Raw genomic sequence first — 27,389 nt, forward strand, 5'->3', positions numbered from 1 at the left:
TCTTTATAATTTAAGATTTAAACAGTATGAGGTGACATTTCCACGGCCCTGAAGCAGTCCAAAACGAACAAAGTGATAATATTATCAGTTAATAGGTAAGTTTGAGCAATTTGACCCAGCCAAATATGGCAACTAAACTGTTAATTGATTTTTTTTCAAATGTGTGTCATACAATTTTCTGTTACCATGTGGCGTAATTGAGTAGTTGTCTAAAGAATGAAACCCTGTAGGTCTATATATCCAAACTCCACATCAGATACATATAGGTTGGATATCCTAATCTTCAACATTTGTATAACTTTTGTTACAAAAGTTTTAATAATAATACACATTTTTATTAATAAAAAATGTTAATTTATAAATTTAGTTTTACAGTGTATTCTTTATTGTTATTATTTTGTTGGGGGGGGGCTATATGACCCAAGCAATTAACGTACAAGTTTGCCTTAATGTGAGGATATTGAACAAAGAACGTTTTGACGATACATAAAATAAATCTACTTCCATTGTTATATTTTTGTAACTGTCAGGATTTAATGTGTTACAAAAATATATGTCATGCAGCCTGAAATGACAGTTTAAACTGCGAAAAGTGACATTATGTTAGAAACTTCCCTAATTACAGCCACACGTGACCACTTTGACAGAAGGGGAGCGTCGCATGCGGGCTCGTTTTATCCTTCCGCCAGAAGCACGAAATAACTGCTTTATTGCGCTTTTTGGGGGGGGTCTGAGTGATAACATTTGTCAGCGTTTGTTCTTCGTCATCTTGTATTAATTGTTGATGAATTACAAATGAATACAGTAAATACCCGTTTTTGTTAAAACGTGGAACTATATCGTGAAGGCGGAGGGATATCTGCTCTAAAATCCCAGCCTGCTCTACCTTCTTTTTTTCCCTTCGGTGGAGGCCATGATGGGAGCCTGAGAGTTCAGCTGGAGCGAGAGGAACCAGAAAAGAAGATGATTCCTCGGGACGGAACTGTCAAATCAATCTGTGCAGATTTCTTGATTTTTGTATAGTCTATATACATTTAAGGTGGAGCCTGTCACTCTTTTTTTCAGATGTGTTCTTGGCAATCAGTCGATGACAATGTTGAATCGTTAGGAGGCTTTTGGATCGAGAAAGGAGGCAGCACAAGCTATTGTTGCTAGCTAGCTGCGCTGGCTAGTTAGCTTAGCGAGCTAGCTACGTCTGAGTGACTGGATACGGGTTTTTTTTTTTTTTTTTTTTTTTTTTTTGGGGGGGGGAACCCGGTGAGTTCTCTATCCTCTCGCTGTGTCAATTGCGAAGGCTGCGATTGAGCCGTCAAACTTGGACCTTTGTCTGGCATCCTAAAGGGGTTTTCTGCATGTATTTTATTCGGGGGTTGTTTTGCAAAAGACGAATCGCAGGATTGGGGGAAAGTCGGGCCTGCACGGAGGAGCAGAGCAAAGGCCCGTCTTTATGATCCAGAGGAAGCCTTTCTAATCCTACCGACAGTGCACTGCTAGCTCTGCTGGCTAGCAAGTCTCTGCGAGGAACCAGCACAAATTTCAAGAGAGCAGACCCCCACTGTCTGCGACACACAGGACCAGATTTTTAGAAAAAACCTGTTTTCACCATTTCCCCCATATAGACTCCTGTCAGCTGCTACAATGGCTATGTTTATAAAAGAAATGGTCAGCCGGAACAAAAGGAGATACCAAGAAGATGGGTTCGACTTGGACTTAACTTGTATCCTTTTTTTTTTTTGTGTGATCCCTATTTCCTCACCAGCCTGCACTTTAACCACTAAATGTCTTGTTATTATTGCACTAAATGTTATTATTATTTCATTGGTTTAGAGAGAAGTGTCAGTAACGTGATGTAGGTAGCTTGTGTGCTACCTGGCTAGCTGGCTAGTTGGTCAGACAGCGAAGCTCTGCTGTCACACCAGCATGTTTGAAAAGATGGTGGATCTGTCAAACCAGTGAGCATAAATGTCGGAGTCAAATTAAACTGGAATAGCCCGTTCAACTGGACATAACTGTGTGTTTAAAGAATAACGACAGGCATTTCGACTTGCATACCATTCCCACTTTGGTGGACCTAGCTGGAGGTTGTTAGAAGCATTAGGTCTTCCTTTTTTCAGTGGTTGAGGTTTGAAGGTAGATGGATTTAAAATATATATAGTTCTGTTTAAGGTGTAGGTGTGTGTGTGTTATTAATGCAATATATGGTAGGATTATGTTTAAAAATGCAAGATCACCTCACATTTGTCCTCTATGGGTGAGTATTCATTGATGGATTGCAACAAATGTGGAAAATCTAATTAACGTTTCCTGGTCCCTTTTTTATCTATAGAGATAAAATAATTTCCAGGTTGGAGTATTGCTATTCCTGTCCCTTCTGCAGTACTTGTTCCTCATCTATTGCCACTGATAATAGTTGACCTGGTTCCTCAGTGCACTGTGTCTACTTACTAAAGTTAGTGTCTTTACTTATTTGGCTGGTGATAAACTATATGTGGCCAACTCGCTGCACAATCTCATATGTGACAGTGCAGAGAGTTGGTTCATGGTAATGGTCATAGTTGTTGTTGTGGATGTGGATGCATGCACATGATTTTAGTATGAAGACTTGTAACCACTTTCAGCTCATTACAGTCGAACTCCTTTTGATTTGTGCAGTAAGAGGTTGAAGAAGTAGTCGATTCATGACTGTTAACATCTTGAAATCCAAACTTTGGATCAGTAGATTTTATTTGGATTGAAGTTGTTTTATGCACACACAAAAAAATCCCTGATTTTCTCTTCTGGCATATAACAAAGCTTTTTCTTTTTTGCTTTTCATTTCATTATGACATAAAATGACATTTGACTGGTCATATAATCAAAAAAAGATTACAACTTGGGCTTCAATAACTTGTGAGAGGCATCTCCCAGGTATCATGACACTTTAAAGACAGATTAATAGACTTGTTGACAAAAGTATTGGGCAGCTTAACAAAATGTTACATGATGATAAGCTCCAGCCCTGTCTTGATCTGTGCAGCATGTGAACAAATGTACAGGTCTCTGATTATTATCAGTATTGTTGCATTAAGTTGATAACTGCTGGGTAGAGGTGTTCCTTTTGTAAAAAAAAAAAAAAAAAAATGTAGAGCTGATTTCTAGTCACGTTTTCTCCATTTCTGCCTCTATATATGGCATTTAGAACTGATTGCAGACCAAAATGTTAGCTGGGATGTATGTGTGACTGCTGATGCTCCAACTTGTGCTTCACAGCGTTTCTCGCCTGGTGTTACAATTTGGTGAGGCTTGTGTCATGTCTTACTGTGGCTTTGGTGCTTTGTGCAGGTGTGAAGACGGCACACCGTTCAAAGGTGGCATCTTTCTTTGGATGTACAGTCTCCTCTTGTTCAGATGTGGGCCCTTTCAAACCATCCCTTTTATCATTTTTGGCACGGTGTCTAAAAACAATATGGGCTCTCTGCAGTTATGTAATGCAGTATCACAGTTCTGGGAATTGCCCTTAAAATAGAGTTGCCAGTGATCTTGTATCAGCTTTGCTGTCTGAGTGCTCTCTCCCTCTCTTACCCTCTCAACCCACCACCTCTCCTTTGCTCTTTTTCTTTACTACTCCCACTCTAATTCTCCCTCCCTCTGCTTGCCCCCTTTCCTCTGCTCTCCTCCTTTCCTGTCCTCCCCACCCCCTCCTTGCTCAGAGCTCGCCGGTTCCCACTCTCCCTTTCCCCCCCACCCTCTCTCTCCTGCTTTCAGTTGTGGATTCTGTGTATATGCATGGAGCTGAGGCAGGGCTGGCTTTAAAGAAAAGGCGTGCCTGAAACGGCTGATTTTTCTTTCTATTTTTTTTTTTTCTCCCTCCTCCTTGGAGCTTCCGTCAGGGGGTCCCGTATGTGCATTTCCTCCCAGCTGCAGAGACCAAGCCCCCCATGCCCTGGGCTGAGGCTCTCTTGGGAGCTGTGCAGCTTTTAAAAAACACTTATAATAGTCAGACTTGGATCTTTTTTAGGTCCCATGGTTAGAGTAGCCCATCAAGTAGCAAAGAAAACTGTCATTTGGCGCCTAATGAGGTATTTGAGGCATTAATGGACGACTTTATGGGGCAGTAGTTACACATTAGACCATACATTTACTGTTGGGCTTGTTGAATTCATGCCTGGGTTAAATTGACCTTTGTTGAATTAGGGCTTTTGTTGGAGAAAAAAACTATTACTAGACAATTGAAGACTCCTGCCTGTTATTTATTTTTAAATAGCTTTTACCTTGTATGTGCATCTAGCTGCACTGGATCCCTGAATGTTTCTATCCGAGAGGGTTTGCTGACTGATCAATGATGTGTGTGTGTGTGTTTACGATGAAAGGGCTGTTCTTGTTTGTTTGCATGGTCAGGTACTTTTGTACGGAGGATGATATTTGTCATATTTAAAATGATGTCCAAATAGAAAATTTGGGACACATTCAAGACTTTGCTTTTTCCTGCTCTTCCAGGAATGATCAGGTTTTGAATAAACCGAAAATACACGTGATATGTTATATATAACCGGCAAGTGTGCACACCAGCAAAGTTATGCAGAGAGCCATCTTTTTTTTTTTTGCCAGAGTTGTCAGATGCGTGTGTCTAATTATTCTGACCAGTTAAAAAGTGATTTGACTCTCAGTGAAATAAGGTCTGCTCAAACGAAACAGACACATCCTATTAGAATTATTCAGCTTTTCTATTTTTGATACCGTGGCACAGGAAGTGTAAGAAAAGGTTGCCCTTTAGTCAGTGGTTAAAGTGTGAAATCCCACCGCTTGTGGCGACGGGCACACTTCAGTTACAGGTAGGCGTTGCAGGCGAGTCTCGAGGACACGGATGTCACCTCAATTTATTCTTTTCACTGCAACGTGACACTGATGTATGCCTTTAAGATTGAATGTATGTCACCATGTAATTGGCCAAGACATTTTCCATCACTATCCCTCGCTGACACACAGAGCCCGGTTCTGTGATGTACGGCGACCCTCAAGGCAGCCAGGTTTAGCAGGAGGGAGGTGGTGCACTCACAACTTTCAACTCTTTTTTTTTTTGCTGGAATCTGGTGTGTGTGGTTCATTAAGGGTGTTTCCTCTTGCTCGTCACTGAATGTCAGAAATGAACTCCTGCTGCGCATGCAAGACACACAGGATTGCCTGTTTTAAAGAACCTTTTTTTTTTTTTTTCCCCCTATCTGTGACTCTTCACATTGGCTGCTCTGGTAGAAATTCAAATTGGTCCGGCGGAGCTCGGAAGAGAGTTAAGCCGAACATTTGCGATCGGCCCGATATAACTTTGTGCTCTAAAAATAAATGCAGGTCATGGAGCGGAGAGTCTCCTCGTGCACCCACATGTGGGCCTGGCTCATGCAGGAGCGCTGTTAACTCCCGTCCTCACTGCGTGCTTCTCACCGTCAAGGCCATCTGTCACAACACACACAGACACACTGACAAACACACTGATCTGTGCTCCCATCTATCCATGACCACACTGACACACTCATATTGACATTGCATGGATTTTTTTTTTTTTGTTCGAGCTCTGCTGCTGATCTCTGCATCCTTGTTGTTCCTCTAAGAAAAGACTATTTTATATAAAGAAATGCATTTCATTGATTCTTGTTTCATAAACTGCTGAAAGCATTGCTAGACCTCTGGCACCTTCCACAGTCATGCACAATGCACATTTCCTTGACCCCCTGCCTGAACAGATATCTACCCAAACATCATTGCTATGGGCTTTCCAGCAGAGAGGCTCGAAGGCGTTTACAGAAACAATATAGACGATGTAGTACGGTGAGTTTTATCAGCGTTGTGGTCATATTAAACGGGAAGTGTAACAGAATAAATGTCTTCGGGAAAACATACATATTTTACAATAACAGGATTTTCTCTCCTGCAAACAGGTTTTTGGATTCAAAGCATAAAAACCATTACAAAATCTACAACCTGTAAGTGTTCCACATTTTCTCGCTACCTGAACTGCTCTTTTGTTTATTCAATAACTTCCTCTCTCTGTGGTGGCTAACTGGATTTTCGTTCTTCCCGTTTCAGCTGTGCAGAAAGACACTACGATGCTGCCAAATTTAACTGCAGAGGTAGGCGGCTTCACATACTCCATAGATGCCTTCCCTCTTGAAAGTGATGACACAAAGGATCGATTAAAATCTACTCCTCCCTCTCCTCTGACCTGTCCATGTGTCTTTTCTTTCTTTCCTTTTTTTTTTCTTCTCTCCTCTCCTCTCTGGTTACAACTTTGCGTGGGCCTGCATCCCGTCACGCATCAGTTGCACAGTATCCCTTCGAAGACCACAACCCTCCTCAGCTGGAGCTAATTAAGCCGTTTTGTGAAGACCTGGACCAGTGGCTCAGCGAGGATGACAATCACGTGGCGGCCATCCACTGTAAGGCTGGGAAGGGCCGCACCGGAGTTATGATCTGCGCCTATCTCCTCCATCGGGGTAAATTCCAGGAGGCCCAGGAAGCGCTCGACTTTTATGGAGAAGTCAGGACAAGGGACAAGAAGGTGAGATGAAAAGTGCTGAACAAAAAGTGATGCAGCTAAATACTGCATTGTTTTCTTTTTGTACAAATTATGTCTTTAATTAGACGATTTGAGGTCTGAAGTTAGTTAAAAATGCAGATAATTCTCTGAGGGACTTGTCTTGAACCTACTGAGAGTCAGTTTACAAGGATAAAAATGAAGGAAAAAAGCAGAAATATTAATCTATGGAGCTAACTGTAGAAAATATTTGACATTCTGACATCTTAAAATGTGGCTTTGATTTTAAACTTTAAGAGAACCAATGTTTTCTGTCATTCATTCCTTCCACCTTTATTCAAACCTTGAGGAATCATTATGGACATTACCTAATTCACAGTCATGTCAGAATACATTTAAAACAGAACACGTGCGTACACTTAAAAAACAAACAAATCTGTTAACGCCCATCCTGTCTTTGTAGGGAGTAACGATCCCGAGCCAGCGCCGCTACGTGTGCTACTACAGCTACCTGCTGAAGAACCAGCTCGAGTACAAGCCGGTGGCTCTCCTCTTCCACAAAATGGTGTTCGAGACTCTCCCCATGTTCAGCGGGGGCACCTGCAGTGAGTCACGCTCATGTTCAACTCCAAACTAGGGCGTAGGCAATGCACACCGCTGTTCAAACGGAGCAAGAGCCTTGGATGTGCTGTGTGCACTGTAGGGCTCACCCACGCTCCGCTTTAGCACCACAGAATCAGAGAGGGTCATCTGAGCTAGAGTCCTGTGCCGGGTTTTCAAGTGTGGCTGACTTTTGCTGCAGTAGTTTTTATTTTATTTTATTTTTTTGGACCTAACAAGGGCAGGCTCTTACTTATTAAGTTCCTGTTGTTGCTGCTTGAAAACAAGTTGTTGAATTAGATTTCCTCTGTCACATTTAAACAGATTTATCCCCTCCAGACTCATAGAAAGTTAAGTAAGGAGTCATTTGAGCAGCCATTTTTTTAAATTTGAGCGTCCTCAGGAGGATTGCCTTTATACCAGTCAGAGTCTGTGTGTTAAATTGTTTACCTGCTGATGTTTGATACTACTCTATGCATATTTAAATACATCATTCACCACAGGTTTTCTTAACTCAGACTATAACAGGGAAAGCTTATGCACAGCAGACGGTCAGTAGTGAAGGAATGAAAGAACATGGACAGTGATTTATTGTCACTATTCTTCCGTGTAGATAAGTAACTGTAGTTATACATATCAGTGTTTGCTTAAGGCTCGATTGCAATGACTGTGTTGTAAACTTTTGTGAAACAGTGCCACTTGTTGTCCCCTTGTATTCAGCGACTGAGGCACATGGCAGTTTTGCTTGATTTTACTAAAAAACAGAAAAACGGGCTGAAACCAAACTCTAAACTGAGCTTTGCATGTCCTCAAACTTGAAAAGTAAAGTGCTGGTGAGACCCAGGGTAAAGTTTCTGTGCTAATAATGAAGCATGAATGCATTTCTATGGTCAATACTTTTTTTTATTTTTTTATTTTTAATGTCAACGCTTTGTCTTAAAACTACTCTTTAGTTCTCTCTCTGCTCTAAGAAGAGAAAATAATGCTGTGATTTTCTGCGCAAATATGAGTCACACAATGCGTTGCCTGCTTGTGTCTGAATTTGTTCGTGTTTTTTTTTATGTCAGTCAGAAAAAGCACATTCTCTTACTTGTGCCTTGTCTGTGCCTTTTTCACAACACCTCGACTGTATTGATCTATCTCTTTCCTCCTAACTCTTTTTTTTATTCATTTAAAAAAGGACCTATTCTGAGTTTGACATCTCAGTACACACACACATTCATCAAGCTTCTTGAGGAGATGCTAGCTAATGATAGCTCAACATCGTACATATCTCTTGATGTTTTGTGATGGTCAGTAATTAGCAAGTTTCCCCTTTGCGCTTTATGTACAACACACATGTCCCGTGTCAAATGTTTAAGATGCACACACCAAGTTCAATTACTGTTTGTTTTTAGGAACATGCTACTTAGATGCAAATCTGTGTATACAAATTTATATATATCTCTGTAGAGCTCTTGTGTTTGTTTGCCTACTGTACTGTCCAGCCCCCGATTGGCCGGCCAGGTTGCCCTGTTTGTGATAATCTCCTTCTCTCTCTCTAAGGGGACAGTACCGTTAAAAACAGGAGTGAGCCGATCCCTCAGGGCTTCAAGAAAGGGAATTGGCATTGGGGTAAATGAGCCTTTTAATCCATTATTGTTGTTATGATTTCACTGATCTGCTTGTATATGGCCCCAGAGATCCACCAGGCAGGAGGGTAGACATATTTCCTAGCAGGCCAGGACTACCTTACAGGCATATGATGTCATCTCCAAATCCACCCTGACAGACAGAGGGACGGGTTACATCTCTATAAAATGCAACGTGTTACCTCAATCACTGTTCGGTTTGGACAGTCTGTCAGAATAGGGTCCTGTGTCTCTGGTTCTGGGTCTCTTTGGGCGTTAGGTTTTGTGATCTGCTAACTTTCCCCGCCTCCCCCTTAATCTGAATATAATATTTTTGCACTTCTTGTCTGGTGGAGGTGACGGTGTGCTGTGCTTCTTCTAACAAACTCATGTAATAACACTTACACGTATCCTTTCTTGCTCTCTTGCTCCTATCCTAACTCACTTTTTTTTTTTGGGTGTGTTTTCTATCTCGTCCTCTCAAAAATCTCATCATCTTTACCCGCACTCCCCTCTCTCCTCTCCTTCTCTCTCTCTCTCTCTCTCTCTCTGTGGGCAATATTGACACTTTTTGCAGATCCCCAGTTCGTGGTGTACCAGCTGAAAGTCAAAATTCACACGTCGAACCCCGCTCACACGAGGCGCGAAGAGAAACACATGTTTTTCGAGTTCCCCCAGCCGCTGCCCGTTTGTGGAGACATCAAAGTGGAGTTCTTCCATAAACAGAATAAGATGATGAAGAAGGTTAGTTGTGTTGATATGTGTGTGTATGAATGTGTGTGTGTTTTATTTGTGACTGTCAGGTTCTCCTGTTGGTCGTTAACCAGTAATTTATTTCAGCTGTTCTCATGACATCTGCTTTGTCAAAGGAAAAAAAAACAAACATTATCCATTACAGCTGGATGCTGACAGTTATTGCTCTTAAAAGAGTACTTGCAAGACTCAGAACTTTTTAACTGTCAACAAATTCCATGAAAAGAAATCCTAAACAATGTACCCTTTCATTTATCACATCAGCCTGATAAAGTTTCTTTTTCTGTGCAGTATGGGCTTTGTGTATTAATCCGCCGCTGAAAGTAGTCCCAAGCAAATGCTGCGTTAACCCGTTTGAGTAAAAGCTGCGGAAAGTGACAGAAGGACACTGAGCCTTTTAGAAGATTTATTTTTATTCAACATGCTAAATATGCTCAAAATCAAACAGAATGGTAAAGAAGCGGGAAAGCATTGAGAGATAGAGACGCACATTGTTGGTTTAATAAGCAATCGGTTTTTATTTGTATAGCCGAACCCAAATGTAATCTCAAAGACAACTTACAGAAAGAGCAGGTCTAGATGTACTATTATTTACAAAGAACCAACATGAATCCACCATGAGCACTGCACCGAGCAACATTTAACAAAGTAGCAGTGGCAAGGTAAAACTTCCTTAAAGAGCCCATATCATGCCCTTTTTGGGGTTCATATATTTAATCTATGTTCCTACTTTTGTACGTTCACAATAGCTAAAGTTTGAAAAAAGTCTGTCTGTTTTCATGTACTGCTCCTCCTTGCTCCCTCTACGCTCTGAGTCTGTCAGCTACGCTCTGCTGAGCCCCCACTGTTAGACCCCACGTGGGCCAAGTCTGCTCTGATTGGTCTGCCGATCCGCTCCGTCGTTATTGGTCAGTTGCTCAGCACGCGTCTCGGAAATTTCAACATGAGCTGCAGGGCTTGCCGCAACGAGCCAATGGGCTTAGATCAGTGATCGCACACTGACAATGACGTCGGACTGACAAATTTTTATCGAGGGGGGCTAGAACCGAGCGTTACATGCGGCTAATGCTACAGCTAACAGCCGCATTTCCGCAGACTTTTAATTTTTGCATATAGATTTGCCTAAACATGCACAGTACACTTGGAAAACGCACTAAAGGGCATATAAAACCAGAAAAAGCATAATATGGGACCTTTAAGAGGCAGAACCAGACACATGTTGAACAGCCGTCTGCTGCTTCTGTGTTGGGCTTAAAAAGTGTGATAGAGGGAGATTCAGAAAGAAAGCGATGGATAGAGACAAAGCAATGAATGAGATATTTAAAGCTACAACACCAGTGATAATGGAACAAGTAGGTGTAGTATTAGCAGTAACAACAAAGCATGATAATTGACTGATCAGACTAATGTTAGCATTAGCAGCTACTCTGGCAATAAAATGGGGAGGACTTACAATGTCATAAGAAAAGCAACAAATAAAATCAGGATCCAGCCCACAAATAAACGTCATCCTTTGAGTTTGGTTTAAAACGCTCCTTCTCACACTTCTTTGTCTCCTCTCATCACCTCTGCCCTCCAGGACAAAATGTTTCACTTTTGGGTCAACACCTTCTTCATCCCCGGACCAGAGGAGAGCGGGGACAAGATGGAGAACGGGGCAGTGAACAACGCAGAGAGCCAGCAGGGGGTACCGGCACCGGGCCAGGGCCAGCCGCAGAGCACCGAGTGCAGGGACAGCTGCAGGGACGGCGGCAGGGAAAGCGACCGGGAGAGGGACTACCTCATCCTGACACTCACGAAGAACGACTTGGATAAGGCTAACAAAGACAAAGCTAATCGCTACTTCTCGCCAAACTTCAAGGTAAAGATCTTATTTGATAACCTCTGTCAAAAGACTGTCAAATGAATCATTTTTTATATCCATGATTGTTGTGCACGGACTGAAGTCGGCATCGTTTCATTTTGTTTCCAGGTGAAGTTGTATTTTACGAAAACCGTGGAGGAGCCTTCGAACTCAGAAGCAAGCACTTCGACATCCGTCACCCCGGACGTTAGCGACAATGAGCCAGACCATTATCGATACTCTGACACCACTGACTCTGATCCGGAAAATGAACCTTTTGATGAAGAGCAGCACACGCAAATCACAAAAGTGTGAACTCTTTTTAACGACAGGAAAAGAAGAAATTATACACCAGAAAAAAAGGAGAAAACTTGAATATAAACTCAAAAGAAGAACCTTTGTCCCTTCCCTTCCCCAGACGGCAATAGAATATCATCATGTCAAATGCCAACTTTAGGGAAAAAAAAGATAAATATCCTGACCAATATATTGTTTTGTTTTGTTTTTCTTTGGCACGGCCATGTACCATGTGCGAGGTATTGACACTGTTGCCCCATGGGAAAAGGTGCTGTAGCTATAACAATGTATTTATATATATACATACGTATATGTATATACATATATACATATATACATGCGTATATAAAACTTTTTTTGTGTCAAAGACAATGAGTACCACAATCAGGAGATGGGAGTTGAAGTGTGGGAGAAGTAAGAATGAAATACTAGGACTATGCTGCTCCTTCTCCTGTCTAAACCAAGGCCAGTGCTGCAGTCACTTTGTTTCACTCCCTCTCTTCTCCTCCCCCCCTTTCTCCTCTCATCTTTTACCCTTCCACCTCCCCCCCCTCCCCCCTTCCATCCCATCCTCTTTCCTCTCCTCCTTTACTGTGAATGCTTCTTGTGCTCTTTGCAGGCTGTCTCACGTGACTTTTGGTCTTTGTGCAGTGCAAACTGCATGCGGGCAGTGGGTTGGGGGTGGGCTGGGGGGGGGGGGGGGGGGGGGGGTTATGAAGAGGCTGTGATGATGTCTAAAGCATTGCCATTCCTGTTCCCACTGTGTATACGTTAAGTTATGCAGAACAAGGCATCCCATGTAATTGTTAATGTTTTTTTTTATCCTAAGATAATAAAAATATAATACACAAAACAGCAGGGAGACAAGTGTTTGCAATAATGTCAACACTACATATAAAGGACAATGGTGATTTGCATGTATTGGAATTGGCGTCCATCCCTAATAAATGTATGCAATGTTGTCTTTTCTTAAAGAAACAAGCTTTGAGTCTTCTGCGTGGGGTTCCCCAGTGCTTTGAGTCATGTTCAGAAGATTACATCAGAGGTTTATGTAATATTCTCCCTCCACTGTTGGAAACAATTGAGTGTATAACGGTGCATTTGTCATCAAACAAGGTGTCCAGTGAGATCTTTTATATCGACACCGTCGCTGAGGTCACGAATGTAAAGGTTGAGTCGGAGCATGTGCACTTGATCAGGGAGGAAAATTCTGCACAAACCGCTGTGTTTGATGAGTCCAATACTGTAAAGCAGGTTGCCGTTGTTGCAGCTGCCGGGGCTGTGTTAACAGTCACTTCCTGCTTTAAAGGTCAGCGCTGCAAATAGCGGGTGGGACCTGAGGTAGGGAAGTGATGGAAGGATTATTATTAAAAGTTCAACTGAGGGCGAAAAGCCTACTTAAAACACATAAATGACTCAGGGTGTACACAACTGGCTAGCTGGAAACAGAGTGAGCATCTGTTGAACATCATGCACAGGGACTTTTTCTGTTTCATTACAGATGTGGAGGTTTTGTTTTGATATGTCTGCCAGGTTAAAGTACATTTACATTTCCTCAATTGATTTTGAAGGTTATTGACCTGGGCTCTGATTAAAAAAACACATTTTCTGACCTTAAAGCGGCCTCACATCTTACCAAACCATCAGTGCTGCTGCTGCTGCTGCTGCTGCTGCTGGTGGTTAACGAAGGCGTTCTCCACATGAAATGAGCAGAGGAAGGAAAGGCTACCAGCCCAAGAGGGAGGAGTGCGAGGCCTCGGGTGGAGGAGCTTGCTCCACTTGCAGGCTTGTGCGAGACTCCTCAAATGAAGGAGTAACAGGATTAACGACCATGTCACTGTGATAGGAGAGCAGAGAGTGGCAAGACCCTGACTAAAGCCTGAGCCAAAGTCTCCTGATAATAAAATAAAGTATGAATTAAACATATATTTTATACATTTAAAAAAATGTTCCACCCCCAGAGGCAGGCAGTCACATAATCCCCTTCTGCTCTATTAAGACTTGGTCTCCGGCTCTTGTGTGTTGATAGAGACATCAAAGCCGAGCAGTGCAGCGTCAAATGAGACAGGCAGCAGTCGCAGGGGCCTGGCTGTAATTGGCTGAGCTGAAAAGGAGGGAGAGACTCTGCTAGATTAATAATGAATGTGCTGTGCTGTGCTGTGCAGGGTAGGGAGAGACCAGAGAGAGATGCCTCAGCTCTCCGTAGGCAGGCGGGGACAGCTTCAGTGGAGCTCCAGAGTCCACATCTTTGCTTTTGATTGCCCCCCCCCCCCCCTTCCTCATCACATACACAAACACCACAGACACCATCTGAAATATTCATCTTATCAAAACACAGCTTGATTTGTACGTCTCCATCACCAGCTCAGCTCCTCTACAAGGTGTTTTGTTTGAATATCTCATGAGATGACACTCTGAAGATTTGGTGGAATATTTACTTTGAACAATCTTAAAATGTCTTCATGTGGGCGGCGTATTACACATCTAGTAAAAAAGATGCACTGTTTGGCAAGAAAATAATGACACACTTTTCAAAACTGTTGGCCAACCTCCCTAACTAAACTAAACTCCAAAGAAATAACATTGTTACCCGTCAGAAATCTAAATATTCATGATTCATCATGAATCTAAATTTCATGGATTATGTTCTTTCCAATGGAATCTGTGCGGTCTTATGACTTGCTAAATCAATGAAAATATTGTGGGTAAAGCTTATTTTTAAAAGGTTTATTTTTAGGCTTTTTATGCCTTTATTTAGAGATAGGGCAGTGGATTGAATCAGACAATAAGGGAGAGAGAGCCAGCGGGGAGTTGCATGCAGGAAAGGAGCCACAGGTCAAAATCAAACCCGGACTGCCCGCCTGGAGGACTATGGCCTCCAAACATGGGACCCGCGCACTAATCACTGGCGTACCATATTTTGGGTCAAATTTACCTTGTCAGACTTTGATCGACTGATTTGCTCATAGTGCTTATTATTTCTGTTGTGTTGTCCTTTGCATATCAGGATACTGTAAAATATCTATCGGTTCGGAGTGAAATGTTCTCTGTTGACAAATATTTCAGTCAAAGTTGTGTACTTTCAATGGCTCCTGCCTTGATGTCAGTAATAAAATACTGAGCAGACACAGGTGATGGTGAAGTGTTTCAAGGTTAAAAAAGTGTCTCTCCAAAATAAAAGTCAGAATAGGATTTTTTTCACGGTAAGATATAGTATCATTAACTTTCTTCTGTTAATTTAAAAGGCTTTAAAAAAGAAAATACTGCCGTGCCTTCATAATTGTGTTCTAAAAAAGATGGGGGACATACAGAAAAAAACCTAACTTGAGGCTTTAAAATGGCCATACACAGTGGTTACATTTACTTCTTTTGGCTAAAGTCTATTTTCTTACACAAAAATCTAAATGACTTTTTTAGTCTTTCGACCACTCAAAGCACTACTTCACCGCAATTCACATTCAAACTACGATCACACACTGGCAGCAGAGGATGCTCATAAAGTGTCCACCAGTATTAACTAATACATGCACACACACGCTGATATAGCGGTAGAGTAGAGTAGAGAGTAATTTGGGCTTCAGTTTCTTGCCTAAGGGCATTTCAACACGTGACTGCAGGAGCTGGGGATCTAACCCATGACCTTCAGATTGAGAAATGACCAACTCTACCAATGAGCCACAGCCGACCCAAATAAGATGCTGAGTCTTGAGTCAGAAATTGTTTGTGAAAATTAGGACTTGGTATCTTGTTACAATGACACTTCTAGCATTAGCATTGAGCATGCATCACTTTTCATCCTTTAATTTATTTTTTTCTGACAGTATGGCCTTCCCCATGGCCCCTGAAACATACAACTGTGAAAAAAAAAAAAAAAAGCTAACACCAAAATTTAGAGATTTAAGTACAGTATTATGACCAAATGATGGGATGGGGGAGCATGGGGGGTCAGTCTGGCCTACAAAGAGAAGATAAGCCCAAGCTGGTAACCCCATTTCCCTTCCATCTGTTGGTAGCAGTTGTAGAGCAGGGCTGCACTCACCAGGACCTGGCAACCCATCCCCCAAGCCCTCTTTCTCTGGCTGACTGCACAGCTGTGTTGCGTTTGGATTAGGCCAAGAATAAAACAGGAAGTAGAAATTAAACAAAAGCTTAAACACATACACACATAGAAAGAGAGAGAGAGAGAGGAGAGAGAGAGAGAGAGAGGGAGAGAAGTTACCAAAGACTCAGCAGCAGCAACACGAGTGACAGCCCGTGGAAAAAGTGCACACACCCACACGTGTAGACCCTTGCTCTGAAAAACACACAAATACACTACAGTATACAGTACTGCGCTTGCCTCCCACAGACTCACATGAGCTCCGGCAGGACCACAGGCGTATCATTTCCCTGTGCCCACACTCATGCTCACACATATGGTCTTTTTACATGCTAAGTGCCCCCCTGCCTCCCCGCCTCCCCTCCCCTCTTCACGGTGGTCTGCTGCGGCCGCTGATGAGGAAAACTGGCAAACATGCTCAATCAGTGTTGGAGTTATTGGCTGTGTTATGATGCTAGTACGTTAGTATTTCAGCTATGAGATGACAAACATAATAGTCACAACACAAACGACTACGAATGAAGTGAAAGATGCTCTGGTTATCGTGCAAGCTGATGCAACAGTGCCATAATATGGAAACCAGAGATGTACGAACGCTTAATTTCTTTCAGATTTTTTTGGGATTTATTCACAACATCAGAGCTGCAATTCCGTTCACGTTGTCTTTGAAGGAGATGCAGAAAAATATAACAACATTTTTTGTTGTTGTACAGTTTACAGTTTACAGTTTGTGGCCACCTTTGGAGTCCCAATCGATGGCAGCCTTCGTGCGGGAAATGCTGTCTCAACCTAACTTTCAGTCAACTTAACAACAGGCTGAGATCTGAAGCTGAGGAGGGTATGAAGCCTCCTGATAAACTGTTACACCGCGCCCACTCGCCAATGTCTTATAGCCTTCATAAAATCAAAAACAGATGAGTTATCAAAAAAATTCACCCACGTACAGCGTGTGCCGATTTAGACATGAGCTAATCAGACCAATTTCATTTTTTGTACCAGGCTGTAAACATGCTTATCTGCTGGAAAAACTGGCTTTTTTTAAAAAATGGGTGTGTATGTGACTTCCCGCTTCAAGCAGACCCTCGACAAATGCAGGATTTTGAACTTCTGCACTGGCTTCATTTTTTCCACACTGGACGTTGCTTGGTGACTATCTAGGTAGCCGTGCTTCTAACCCCGCCTTGCTCCTCTTTCGCTTCCCCCTATTTGTCCAAATATGGTCACTTTAAATGCTTTAAATCAGCAGTCCACAAACTAATGGGTGACAGTGACACAAGGTGACTCCTTTGTGTACAGTCTGGTTTCTATCCACCAGAAGTAACCAGTAACTTTTGGTTAATCAACTACATTTAAATGGGATCACACTCAGCTTGTTTTAGAGATACAAAATAATTTCAAATATCCCTTTCAGTTTTATAATAAATCTTTTTTTAATCTTTTCTAGGCCAAACTTTGCGAAAATGAGGAAGATATTTTTTGTCGCTTTTTTTTTTTTATGTCTTTATTGGAGAGACAGCTCAGTGGATAGAGTCATAAAAATCGGGGAGGGAGAGAGTGAGGAGTGACATGCGGGGGAAAGGAGCCGCAAGTCAGATTCGAAACCACGCTGTCCTTTTCTGAGGACTTCAGCCTCTGTACATGGGGCATGCGCACAAACCACTAGGCTACTGCCGCTGCCCAAGACATTATTCTTACCTTCAAAGTGGCGTCAGAACAGCATCAAAATGAGTTAGAACCGATTTATAAAACATAAAGTGTCTCTCAAGTGTTTTTTTTCTCACTGAGAATGTAGTGTGGTGACTCTTTTTTTGTGCTTATGCACCAAAATAACCGGCTTAGCACACACACACACACAGGAACTATGTTGTATGAGGAAGTGGAATTGGGAAGAAGGAGGTGTTTGGAAACATGTAGCCGGCCCGCACGTATAGCAGCAGCAGATTGTGTTGCTGGCAAGGTGCATCAGATGGAAATCCATTAAAGTGCTTCTCGTCATGACTTGGACCAACTGTTTAATGAATATACGGTAAATGTTTTCAGATGTTATTTTTTACCGTCAAGACCTGAGTCACCCCTAATGAGTCACATGAGCTCTGCTTTGGTTTCTGTATGTGAGTTTTTGTTGACACGGATTTGCCAGCATGCTTGACAGTCTGTGTGTGCTTTTATGTGTGTGTTCATGAGTGTGAGGAGCACATGGAAACACTTACTGTATTACTGTCACCGCTGACCCCTCCCCTTCCTCTACATATACACACACACACTTATTCTTTCAATGTGATCAATGAAGAGCACATGTGTTCGTTGTACTGAGTAATAGTCAGCCTGCATAGCCAAAGGGAAAAACAAAACATGTCAACATATTAGCTGTGCCATAGAGCTCTGTGTGCGTACTGTACATGAATGCATGCATGCACACACATTTCTATGCATACACATACATTTCTACAGCTTGAAATTGTGTTACTGTTAGAGGAGCTTAGTAGTGAAAAGTGATCCTGCTGCAGGGCTTTTATGTACAGCTGTGTGTATGTGAAAATGTACGTTTACACACCACAGCATGTGCATTTATCAGCTTTTACTTTGACAGGCTCTGTTCTCCACCTGACTTTTACCCTGAAATCTTAGAGCAGTATAATCCTTCCCCTGAGCCTCCTCCAACTCGTCTTCCTCCTGCTCCCCTCTCTCTCTCTCTCTCTCTCCATCTAGTGTCATCATGAGGGTAATATGAGGCATACGGCTGCTGATGACAGTCCCTAATCCTCATGCTGATGACTGATAGTTACGCGCGCTCTCCTCATCCCCCGTCTCATCCTCATAGACCAAGAACAAGAGAGGGAGACGCAAGCGTGACGGCTGATACTCTTTCCTCAGCCGCCCGAGTCCCACTGCTCCGCTGTCTCTCCCAGCTGAGAGTCATTATCTGAAATGACTGATGTGAGAACAGCTGATGGACAAGACAGATATTGGTGTTTGTGCTCGAGAGTGAAAGTTAGAAATGGAGCTGCAGACTTTTTTTTAGAGTTTCAGAGAAGATCAATTGCTGCAGGGATTTGCTGTTCTTGAGATGTATCAAAATAAAATACTGTAAAGAATGGATATTTGTGGAAAATATAGACAGAACAAGACTTTGAAAAAAAGAAATCTGTTGGTTTTAAAGGGGTGTCTTTTTCTCTGTAAGCAACACAGTGACTCTCAGCAGAACATTTTCAGCCGATTATGTATCCAGAGGCCCAGCTGCAACATGAAGCACTGCTGTTTTGGCCTTGCAGTAGTCTAAAGTTAGCCTACCAGTGTGTTTCGTTCAAGCTGCAACATCCATGGCTGAAAAATAAAGAAAATGCTGAAGCTGCTAAAATTGCAGTTCCTTTCATTTCCACTTGAGGCCGACTCCAAAAGAGTCATTCCTCATAAACCCCCACGTTTAAATGTCCAACTCTTCAAAAGTTAGGCAAAAAAAACCCCAACAAATATTGACAGTAGTGATGTGAACGATTACATGACTACGTGATTAAACATGGTCACACTCGCTAGTCGGCACAAGAATTATTCATATTTTTCTATGTAGGCCACTAACAGGTTCATCGGCCTTAATCCACACAAGAGTTAAAAATAGATAGTTGAGGATTTGCTTGGAATAACGTGCCCGCTAAATTGGCTGGAGGAAGTGACATTAAAAAGTTTGAAGTGACAGTAACACTAGATTTTACTCCTTGTGTTCAGTCATGCTAAGCTAAGCTAACCCGAATGGCTTTTTAACGACATATTCAACTGTTCAACTGTTCTTTTCAACATTTACGGAAATAAGAAGTTAAAACTAGTTTGCTAAAATTGTCCGGATAGTACATTAGCTTGTCTTTTTAATGAGATTATGAAACGTTGTATTACTTTGGTAAACTAGACACTCTCTGTTTACCAATCTTTCTCATACTGTCCCTGTATTAGACAATATCTTTGGAACAGCACTTTGCAATGGAAATGTCTGGTGTGTGAATGAACATACTTGTACAAACAAGTGACATACTTTCTGGAGGCCTTGTGGATGTCAGTCACGGGAGTGGGTGAGCGTGGTCCATCCTCTCATTTAGAGCCTGCCAGTCAGCCAGCCACTCAACCGGCCCGGGAACCAGCCAGCCAGAGCTTTTTAAAGGGCCTGTGATTTGACAGAATCCCGTGGGGGGAGACGGGGGGGGGATTAGGATTAGCAGCTGTTTCCCCTCAAACACTGGAGAAGATACGCTATAGCTACACCACGCTGATGGCAAATTAATAGATGAATAGAACATGCGTGCGTTGACTTACATAACGTGCTAAAGCTCCCCGCTTCATAAATAGCGAGGAAGGTGTCCTTTTCCTGAACCCGGCCGTGTGGAGCTCTTGTCACACTCACATACCGGGTAGGAGCGAGGAAAGCAAAGGCATATTGCGGCCGTGAGAAAGGTTTAAAACATCATCACTTTAATCTGGGAGCACAAAGCCAGCCACAGATTATGCCTTTGCCTCTCAAGCGATTCGACTGCAGATCCGGTTTAGATGACCCCCGCTAACACCCTCAGAGATGGGGGGCTTTTAACCCCAAACAAACACTGAGAGTAAATGAGAACACACAGCGAGCACACACACGCATATCATCCACATCCATGGCATTTTACATCCACTGTACCCACCCACAGCATCCGACACATACATGAAGGCATACAAACACACCCTTAGCTCATGCTCCCAGCAGCACACAATAACAGATAAACACAGAGGCTTATGTCAGTTCCACTTGCATCCATTTCAGGCTATTAAGCAAGACACCAGAAGCCCAAACTGTTGCGTGGCTAACAGGTTTTGGAGGTAAAAATGACACAATTGCTGGTGTAAAGAGACAGCATATAATGCAGCCTTCCCTCAGACTGTCACACAAACAACGTGAAGTGAAGACGACGTGCCTGTGATGCTGTCAAGAGTTTCAGCGTCATAAATGTTCAACAGAAGCGAAACTCCTCTGCTGCTGACCTCCTTGACCTGTTTCCTGTTAAAAAGAAACACACACAAAACACACACATACATGCACTTAGTAGCTTTTAAACTTGAGCACCGGCCACACAATAAGCTCCCTTTGAGTTAATAGCGAGTTCTCTCTATCTCTTATAAAATCACAGTACGCCACAGAGAGAACTCAAGCCTAAGACTGTCTGGCATTTTCCGCACGTCTGTACAAATATTGAAGTATTTCAGCTAAAAGATTGACATACTCTGCATAATTAACAATGTTTTATATTTTACAAAAGCCAGCTCATCCATATTTTATTGCAATTATGGATTATTTAACACTATCTGCACTGAACTAGAACTTAACCTCTGCTTAACAGAGCAAAGTGAAATGGACAGAGAGCGAACGAGAGATACTCGAGAGAGAAAATGATATAAAAGAAGAGCGAATTTGGCAGCGGTTTGCCACAATACACCAGAGACCTGAAGGATGAGTCAGAGAGGAGGTGGCCATGTCAAAGAAAATCGTGAAAGCAAAAGACAAAAGAAGGAAGAAGGGGGATTCTCAAGCACTGAAGTATTCTGTTTGAACTTTATTTTTGAACTCGGGGAATAAAATTATCACAATGTCATGCTTTCTCATTTGGCCTCTTCGCATCACCAGAGCTCATGGAAAAGTTATACTCTGTCGTGACAAGGTGTGTGTGTGTGCGTGTGTGTGTGCGTGTGTGTGTGCACGCGTGTGCGTGTGTGTGTGCACGCGTGTGTGTGTGTGTGTGCGTGTGCGTGTGTGTGTGTGTGCACGCGTGTGTGTGTGTGTGTGTGTGCGTGTGCGTGTGTGCGTGTGTGTTTGAAGAAACTGGAGGGGTTGCCAGTTTTTGCCCAAGTCATCAACAGGCCTCAAACTAATAGGTCTCACCCCCACTCCACTTTAGCCATTAGTGTCTTTATGAAGCGCAGTTCTGGCAGATTTTCTTTTTCACACTTTACAATTGCAAAGCTTAACCACTCAAACCACATGGAAAATGTCCCTACACCCTTAAATAACGGTTACTTTTGTGTGTGTGGGTGTGTGTGTGTGTGTGTGTGTGTTTGAGAGAGAAAGGGGTTAAGAGAAAAAGAGCACACCCTGATGTTTCCTGTCGCCAAATAAAGACCGCTGGTGGGTTTGTGCGGGTTGTGTTTGAGTGTGTGAATACAGTATGGGTATGCAATTTTCTCATTTTTGTGCACTGGAAATGTTAATACAGCTGACATATTTACATTGTTTACAATCTATTCACAATATTTTCAGAATGCTCTCAACTACTTTTTGCAGTCTAATTGAATAATATATGTTGTTTGAAACAAATTTATATGTAAGGATTATGTTTTTAAAAAATATTTAGCATTTGGCCTATGATAAATATAACTTTGTTATAAAGCATGTCTTACTGTAAATGTGTTAAAGCTATACGCTTAATTCAATATTCATCAATGAAAGATGGCTAAACCAAAGACTGTAAATATTACCCAAAACTTCACTTTACTGTTTTTATGTGCACTACTCTTAAATATATGAATAATGTGAAATGTTCAACATATTATCCTAAGTGCAACTCAAACTTTATGGAAACAGACATATTGCACATATTTGTACGTTACCACATGATAGAAAAGTCCAAGGGTTTTCATTTTCTGATTTTACTTTTGAGGTTTTTGATATTGTCGTTTGGATTAAGATATTGTGTTAGTTTAATTTTAACGTCTGATTATAATTGGGTCTGATTCTGCTGTTGTTATTAAACCTTTGTGTTGTGTTATTTTGTGTGTTCCTGCTGTAAAAAAAAAAAAAATCTCCGCAGAGACACCTGAAAGCCATTGTGTATTTATCATGCAAACACACAAAGCGCGTTTTAATCGGGAGAGAGGATGCACTACATCAGCTCTGATAACTGTCATGATGTGTTTATGTCCTGATGCAACTGTAGAGAGGTTTTCATGTATCTTTCTGAATGATTTCAATCATGAGACTGAAGAGGGTGAGGTTTCATATCTGTTCAATTCCTGTGATTTTCAACAGAGAGACACAGTGTGAGTGTGTGTTTGCGTGCGTGCGTGCGTGTGTGTGTGTGTGTGTGTGTGTGTGTGTGTGTGAGACAGAGAAAAAAAGTGTCAGAGGCCCTATCTGCTGTACATGAACAATCACCACAACGACAAATACGTGAGTGTGATTCATCACTTCCTTCCTATTAAGCATGAGCAGTGCAAGAGCAGAGGGTGTATACTCAATGCTCAGAACACCAGACTCTCACTCTGCGTGCACAAAATATACCTACGTACAGCATACGTGTGGGCGGATCTGTGTAAGTGTGTGTTTGCCCACACTATCCTGCGCTCTCTACACACTTTTACTCACTTTTCCTTGATGTAAAGCTCAGTTAGAGTTTAGTAGTAGTCACTTTTTTAAATCATTTAAGCATTTACATGTGGCTGAGTTTTCTTTGCACGTGTGTGTGTGTGTGTGTGTGTGTGTGTGTGTGTGTGTGTGTGTGTGTGTGTGTGTGTGTGTAGGTGTGTGTGTTTGTGTGTGGTGTATGAGAAGGCCTCCAAAAAAAATCTGCTCTCGACCTCTGGTGCCATCTGCCAGTGACAGGGCAGAAATGCAAATCAGATGCAGTCAGATAATACGCCATGCTAGCTCTCTCCATTAGAGCAGCCTACAGAAATAAACTAGGTCAGACAGACCAGCAGCCAGCTGTGTGTGTGTGTGTGTGCGTGTATGTGGGTAATAAGGCACATGCGCCTCTCTTTGTGTGGGGAGACAGCTATACATGTGTGTGTGTGGGGGATGGGCTTTGAGTTAGCATTGAGGGTTCATAATATCCTCACTTGTGATGCTGCACACTAAACAGGCACAAGTAAAAACAAGACAACAGAGGCTCATCCAGTCAGCACTCCTTTGAAAGATTTCAGACAGAGGAGGCACTTTCAGGCTATGTGACAGGGCAAAGGAGCTGGGTAACAAAAAAAAAGGGGGGGTCTTATCTGAGGCTGAAATTAACCACAGCGAGCGCTCAACTGATGGGGAGCGTATAAAACTCTAGAAAACGAACCACCCGGGAGGGTGATGCAACGCAGAGGCAACGCTGGCGTAATGCAGACAGATGCGTCCTCCTCTCTCATATCGCTGCGACGCCTCTGAATTATGAATGAGGCCCCATGCACCTCGTCAATGCCAAAAGCCTTCTTCTCTTTATGCTCACAATATACTGTTTGTTTTCCTTAATGGCTCACACTCAAACGCAACATCCAGCCATCATTGTTGGTTGTGCTAACAATCTTAAATAAGGTGAACAATGTTTGAGAGGCATTTTTTTAACCATCCTTTGTCTGAGGACAGGCAGTGGACAAAGCAGCTGGCATGTACAGTAGACGCTGAGCTAAGAACATTAGATTGCTTTGAATTCAAATTGAGCACATCAACGTTTTTATGTGTAATAAGATGGCTTTTTGGCAAATGCAGTTGATCGACTAAAGCTGTGGTTATGTTTCCAATGATGCGGTTGCATTTTAATGCTGCAGTACATTGTGTAAGTTTGTATTATTTCAATTCTACACTTAAACCCACCCCCATTTAAATCAGACTCAGTGGATCCAATCACGAGTAAATATCTTTTCTTTTCAAGTTTCTACATTTCAAAGTTATAGACAGGCAACAATGAGAGCTGAATTATAAATGACTGCATGCATTTCAGAATCATTCAAACGTGGGTTTTCTATTTATAGACCCGCAAACATTTCCTTCTCCAGATAACTTTCTCTGTTTTCTTTCTTCCCCCAACTGATTTCAGGCACAGATAGTAAATTCAGTCACAAGGGAGGGTCATTGATTCTCATTTCCTGCAGTTTGATCCTCTTTACCAAATGACTCTCCACTCCCTGAATTCTCTGAAGTTCCCCTGGGATATCTGCAGTTGTTTGTCTTTCAGTACGTTGGCGTGTGTAAATGTGTGTTGAGTTACACCAGTTCATAATGTGCATGTGTGCAGCGTTGCATTTTTCTGCAGGCATGCAAGCCTGATGCACGCAGTTAGACCGAAAGGTGACATGATCTGAAAAGGTTAGTATTTTCCAGGCTGGTGGATGGGAGGTGATAGCTTTGTGTGTTCATGTGTGTAAAGTTTGTGTGTGTGTGTGTGTGTGTATGTGTGTGTGTGTGTGTGTGTGTGTGTGCGCGCGTGTGTGTGCGTGCGCACGCGCGAGTGCACATCTGACCACATGTCTTTCTGTGTGTAAGTGAATGAGAGAGGTGTCAAGTAAGCTGTTGCTTGTTTATCAAAAAATGGGTTTATTTCATGTCACACAAGGTTTTTGGTTGACTTGTAAATGCCTGTTTGTATACTTAAACAGTTGTAAAGTCTTTTAAAAAACAATGAACATATTAGGTTATTATTAGGAGATAGGCCAATGTCATTTGCTTTTGTTGATCTAGTACAGTTTTTGTTTAACTCTCCGTTATTTTGAGCTAACTATTTTTGCTCTTAGGTTACCAGAAAACCGTTGCAATCATTACTTTTAGCTATTGGCTGAAACTTCCATCTAGGATTCATATTTAGCCAGCTAGTTAGTAATTACTTTAAGCTAGCTGTTCCACAACGTACTCGCCAACTGTTTCTCCATTTCTTATAGTCAATAATGAGTACTTTAAGCTTACGGTATAGCAATTTTTATTAGCTTAATTTAGTCGTTTTTTTATACAGCTAACTCTTTCCTAGTCAATTAAAAATGTTTTTTTTTTTTTTTACTTATAGTCAGCTGTTAATTAGGGGGCCAAAGTACCTCTGGATGGTAATAGGCTACCAAATATATAATATTGGGTCCAGAACATTTTCAAATATTTGGCTCTCAGAAATTAGAGAAGGTTCTCAGAATGGTGAGATGCCTGTTCACGGTACATTTAAGACAAAGGACAAATTCTGAATTGGACCCACTTTAAGAACAGAGAGGACAGGTATAGTATAGGACAGGCAGGGCTGAAATCAGTTTTTCCTGTAGGCTCAGTTTAGTCTCTCCCTGCTGCCTCTGCTATGACTAAGTCCCTAACCGGATTTTTCCAATTCCAATAGTTCCAATAAATCAATCTCTATGGGATATTCAACCAGCATTATTCTTGTCAGTCCTGCCACTTGGCACCGTTTGGAACAAGACATCCAATCTTCACTCCTTTCCATTGTCTCCCCTACCAGACATTGCAGTGAATGAATGCTCTTGGACAAATCCCCCTTCCATTTGCAGACACAGACTCCCTTGCCCACAGATACGCTTGGCTCTAATTAGGCAGACCACTGGACATGTTGTGGAGGGAAATCTCTCTGCACAGACATATCGTCTAGTGGCAGCTTAACAGATTTATGTCTTTTCATCTAGTCAGTTTTGGATGTGTGCATGCTGGGGCCGAGGGAGATAAACGCAGGGAGATATTGTGGTTGGTTTTGACAACTCAAACCTACTTTTAATGTATGTAACAAAACAACACTCAAAGAGATGTGTGGCTGAGTACGAGCATGCCAATGTGTGTGTGTGTGTCCGTGCCGCAACATGTTGCACGGCTTTGCAAAGCCCTGCCGCTCACGCAGTCGCTGAAATACAGCAAGCTTTAGATCTGCAAAACTTGCTGAGCAGTCCCCTGAGACCTGCGTCATCAGCACAGAGGTTATTTCCTGTAGTTGAAGAGCAGCATGACCCTCTTCCTGTTCTGCATGTGAAGAAGCATCAGGAGTCAGAAGTCCTAGCTTCAGTCGCAGTACTAGACACAGGTTACCTTGCAGGACATTATTTGCCTAATTCATCTGACACTCCTAATGCATCCAAGGTGCAAGGTAAAAAAAAGTGCAGATAATTCACCTTTTAAAGAAACTGAATTCATTCTCAGTTAGTCCTGTAATCCTTTGTCTTCTTTGTTTTTCTTGTATCTGCTGGTCTCACAGCCTCTCAGTGCAGGACAGGAACATTCTGAAGAGTATATGTTGAAATCTGCTCTTAGATTATCGGTGTGATGTTTTTATTCTTTTATTTGACTGATGATCATTGTATTGTTTTTTTTTTTTTTTAAATCCAGTCTGGTTACAGTCTGCTCCTATTCTATATTTGAGCTCTTTTGTCTAATTTGTTGTCTGTACATCACTGTGTCTTTACCTTTGATTGTCCATGTACAAGCTGCTCCAAACCAATTGCCTCAAGAGGGATTAATAAACTTGTTTGAATTGATTTAAAGATCTCCTTATTGAATGCCAGTGTTCCAATGTTTTTGTGTTTTTGTGTTTTGTGTTGTGTACCATCTGACCATGACCGTCAAAACAAAAATGTTTACGTTTAATCAGTCTCTAGTCTCAGTCTGTAGTATTGAAACGTAAAAGTCGCAGCAGTATAGCTACTCTTAATTAAAAGAGCAAATCGAACCAAATCACATTCAGTCTCATAGCAATCTTCTGATTTCAACCTGTAGGTCTAAAAGCTTAGGATTTATGACAGGAGTGCAGCTATTGTTAAAGAAAGAGCTAAACCTCAAGGAAGTGAATATGAAATATGCAACAGTCTTCCACAACATGAATGAAATTTTGAGTTAAAAAATGCATAGTGTACTCTAGGGGGAATATTTCAGCTGGTTCAAAAGTCGCCACTGATGTGCATGCAATTAAATTTCAAGAAAAACTTGTTGCT

General features: G+C 42.0%; 1 protein-coding gene across 2 annotated transcripts; it reads left to right on the forward strand.

Moving 5' to 3' along the window:
* The first annotated feature begins 1,554 nt into the window (after positions 1-1,554).
* Positions 1,555-12,463, forward strand: LOC132975395 (phosphatidylinositol 3,4,5-trisphosphate 3-phosphatase and dual-specificity protein phosphatase PTEN). 2 transcript variants are annotated; one of them, XM_061039906.1, is made up of 10 exons: positions 1,555-1,717; positions 5,715-5,799; positions 5,910-5,954; positions 6,058-6,101; positions 6,291-6,529; positions 6,969-7,110; positions 8,651-8,719; positions 9,293-9,459; positions 11,048-11,329; positions 11,441-12,463. In XM_061039906.1, the coding sequence occupies exons 1-10, from the start codon at positions 1,639-1,641 to the stop codon at positions 11,624-11,626; spliced, it is 1,338 nt and encodes a 445-aa protein (XP_060895889.1). In that variant the 5' UTR covers positions 1,555-1,638; the 3' UTR covers positions 11,627-12,463. The 2 variants fall into 2 exon arrangements, with proteins under 2 accessions (XP_060895889.1, XP_060895890.1); XM_061039907.1 differs by lacking the exon at positions 8,651-8,719.
* The last annotated feature ends 14,926 nt before the right edge of the window (positions 12,464-27,389 follow it).

The sequence above is a fragment of the Labrus mixtus genome, chromosome 6, assembly GCF_963584025.1.
Source record: "Labrus mixtus chromosome 6, fLabMix1.1, whole genome shotgun sequence".
Classification (NCBI taxonomy): domain Eukaryota; kingdom Metazoa; phylum Chordata; class Actinopteri; order Labriformes; family Labridae; genus Labrus; species Labrus mixtus.

Excerpts from the sequence above, each read along its gene's own strand:
- LOC132975395 (XM_061039906.1), top strand. The coding sequence starts at position 1,639 with ATGGCTATGTTTATAAAAGAAATGGTCAGCCGGAACAAAAGGAGATAC. Across the intron at positions 9,460-11,047 it reads AGAATAAGATGATGAAGAAG|GACAAAATGTTTCACTTTTG; the intron begins GTTAGTTGTGTT and ends TCTGCCCTCCAG. Across the intron at positions 11,330-11,440 it reads ACTTCTCGCCAAACTTCAAG|GTGAAGTTGTATTTTACGAA; the intron begins GTAAAGATCTTA and ends TTTTGTTTCCAG.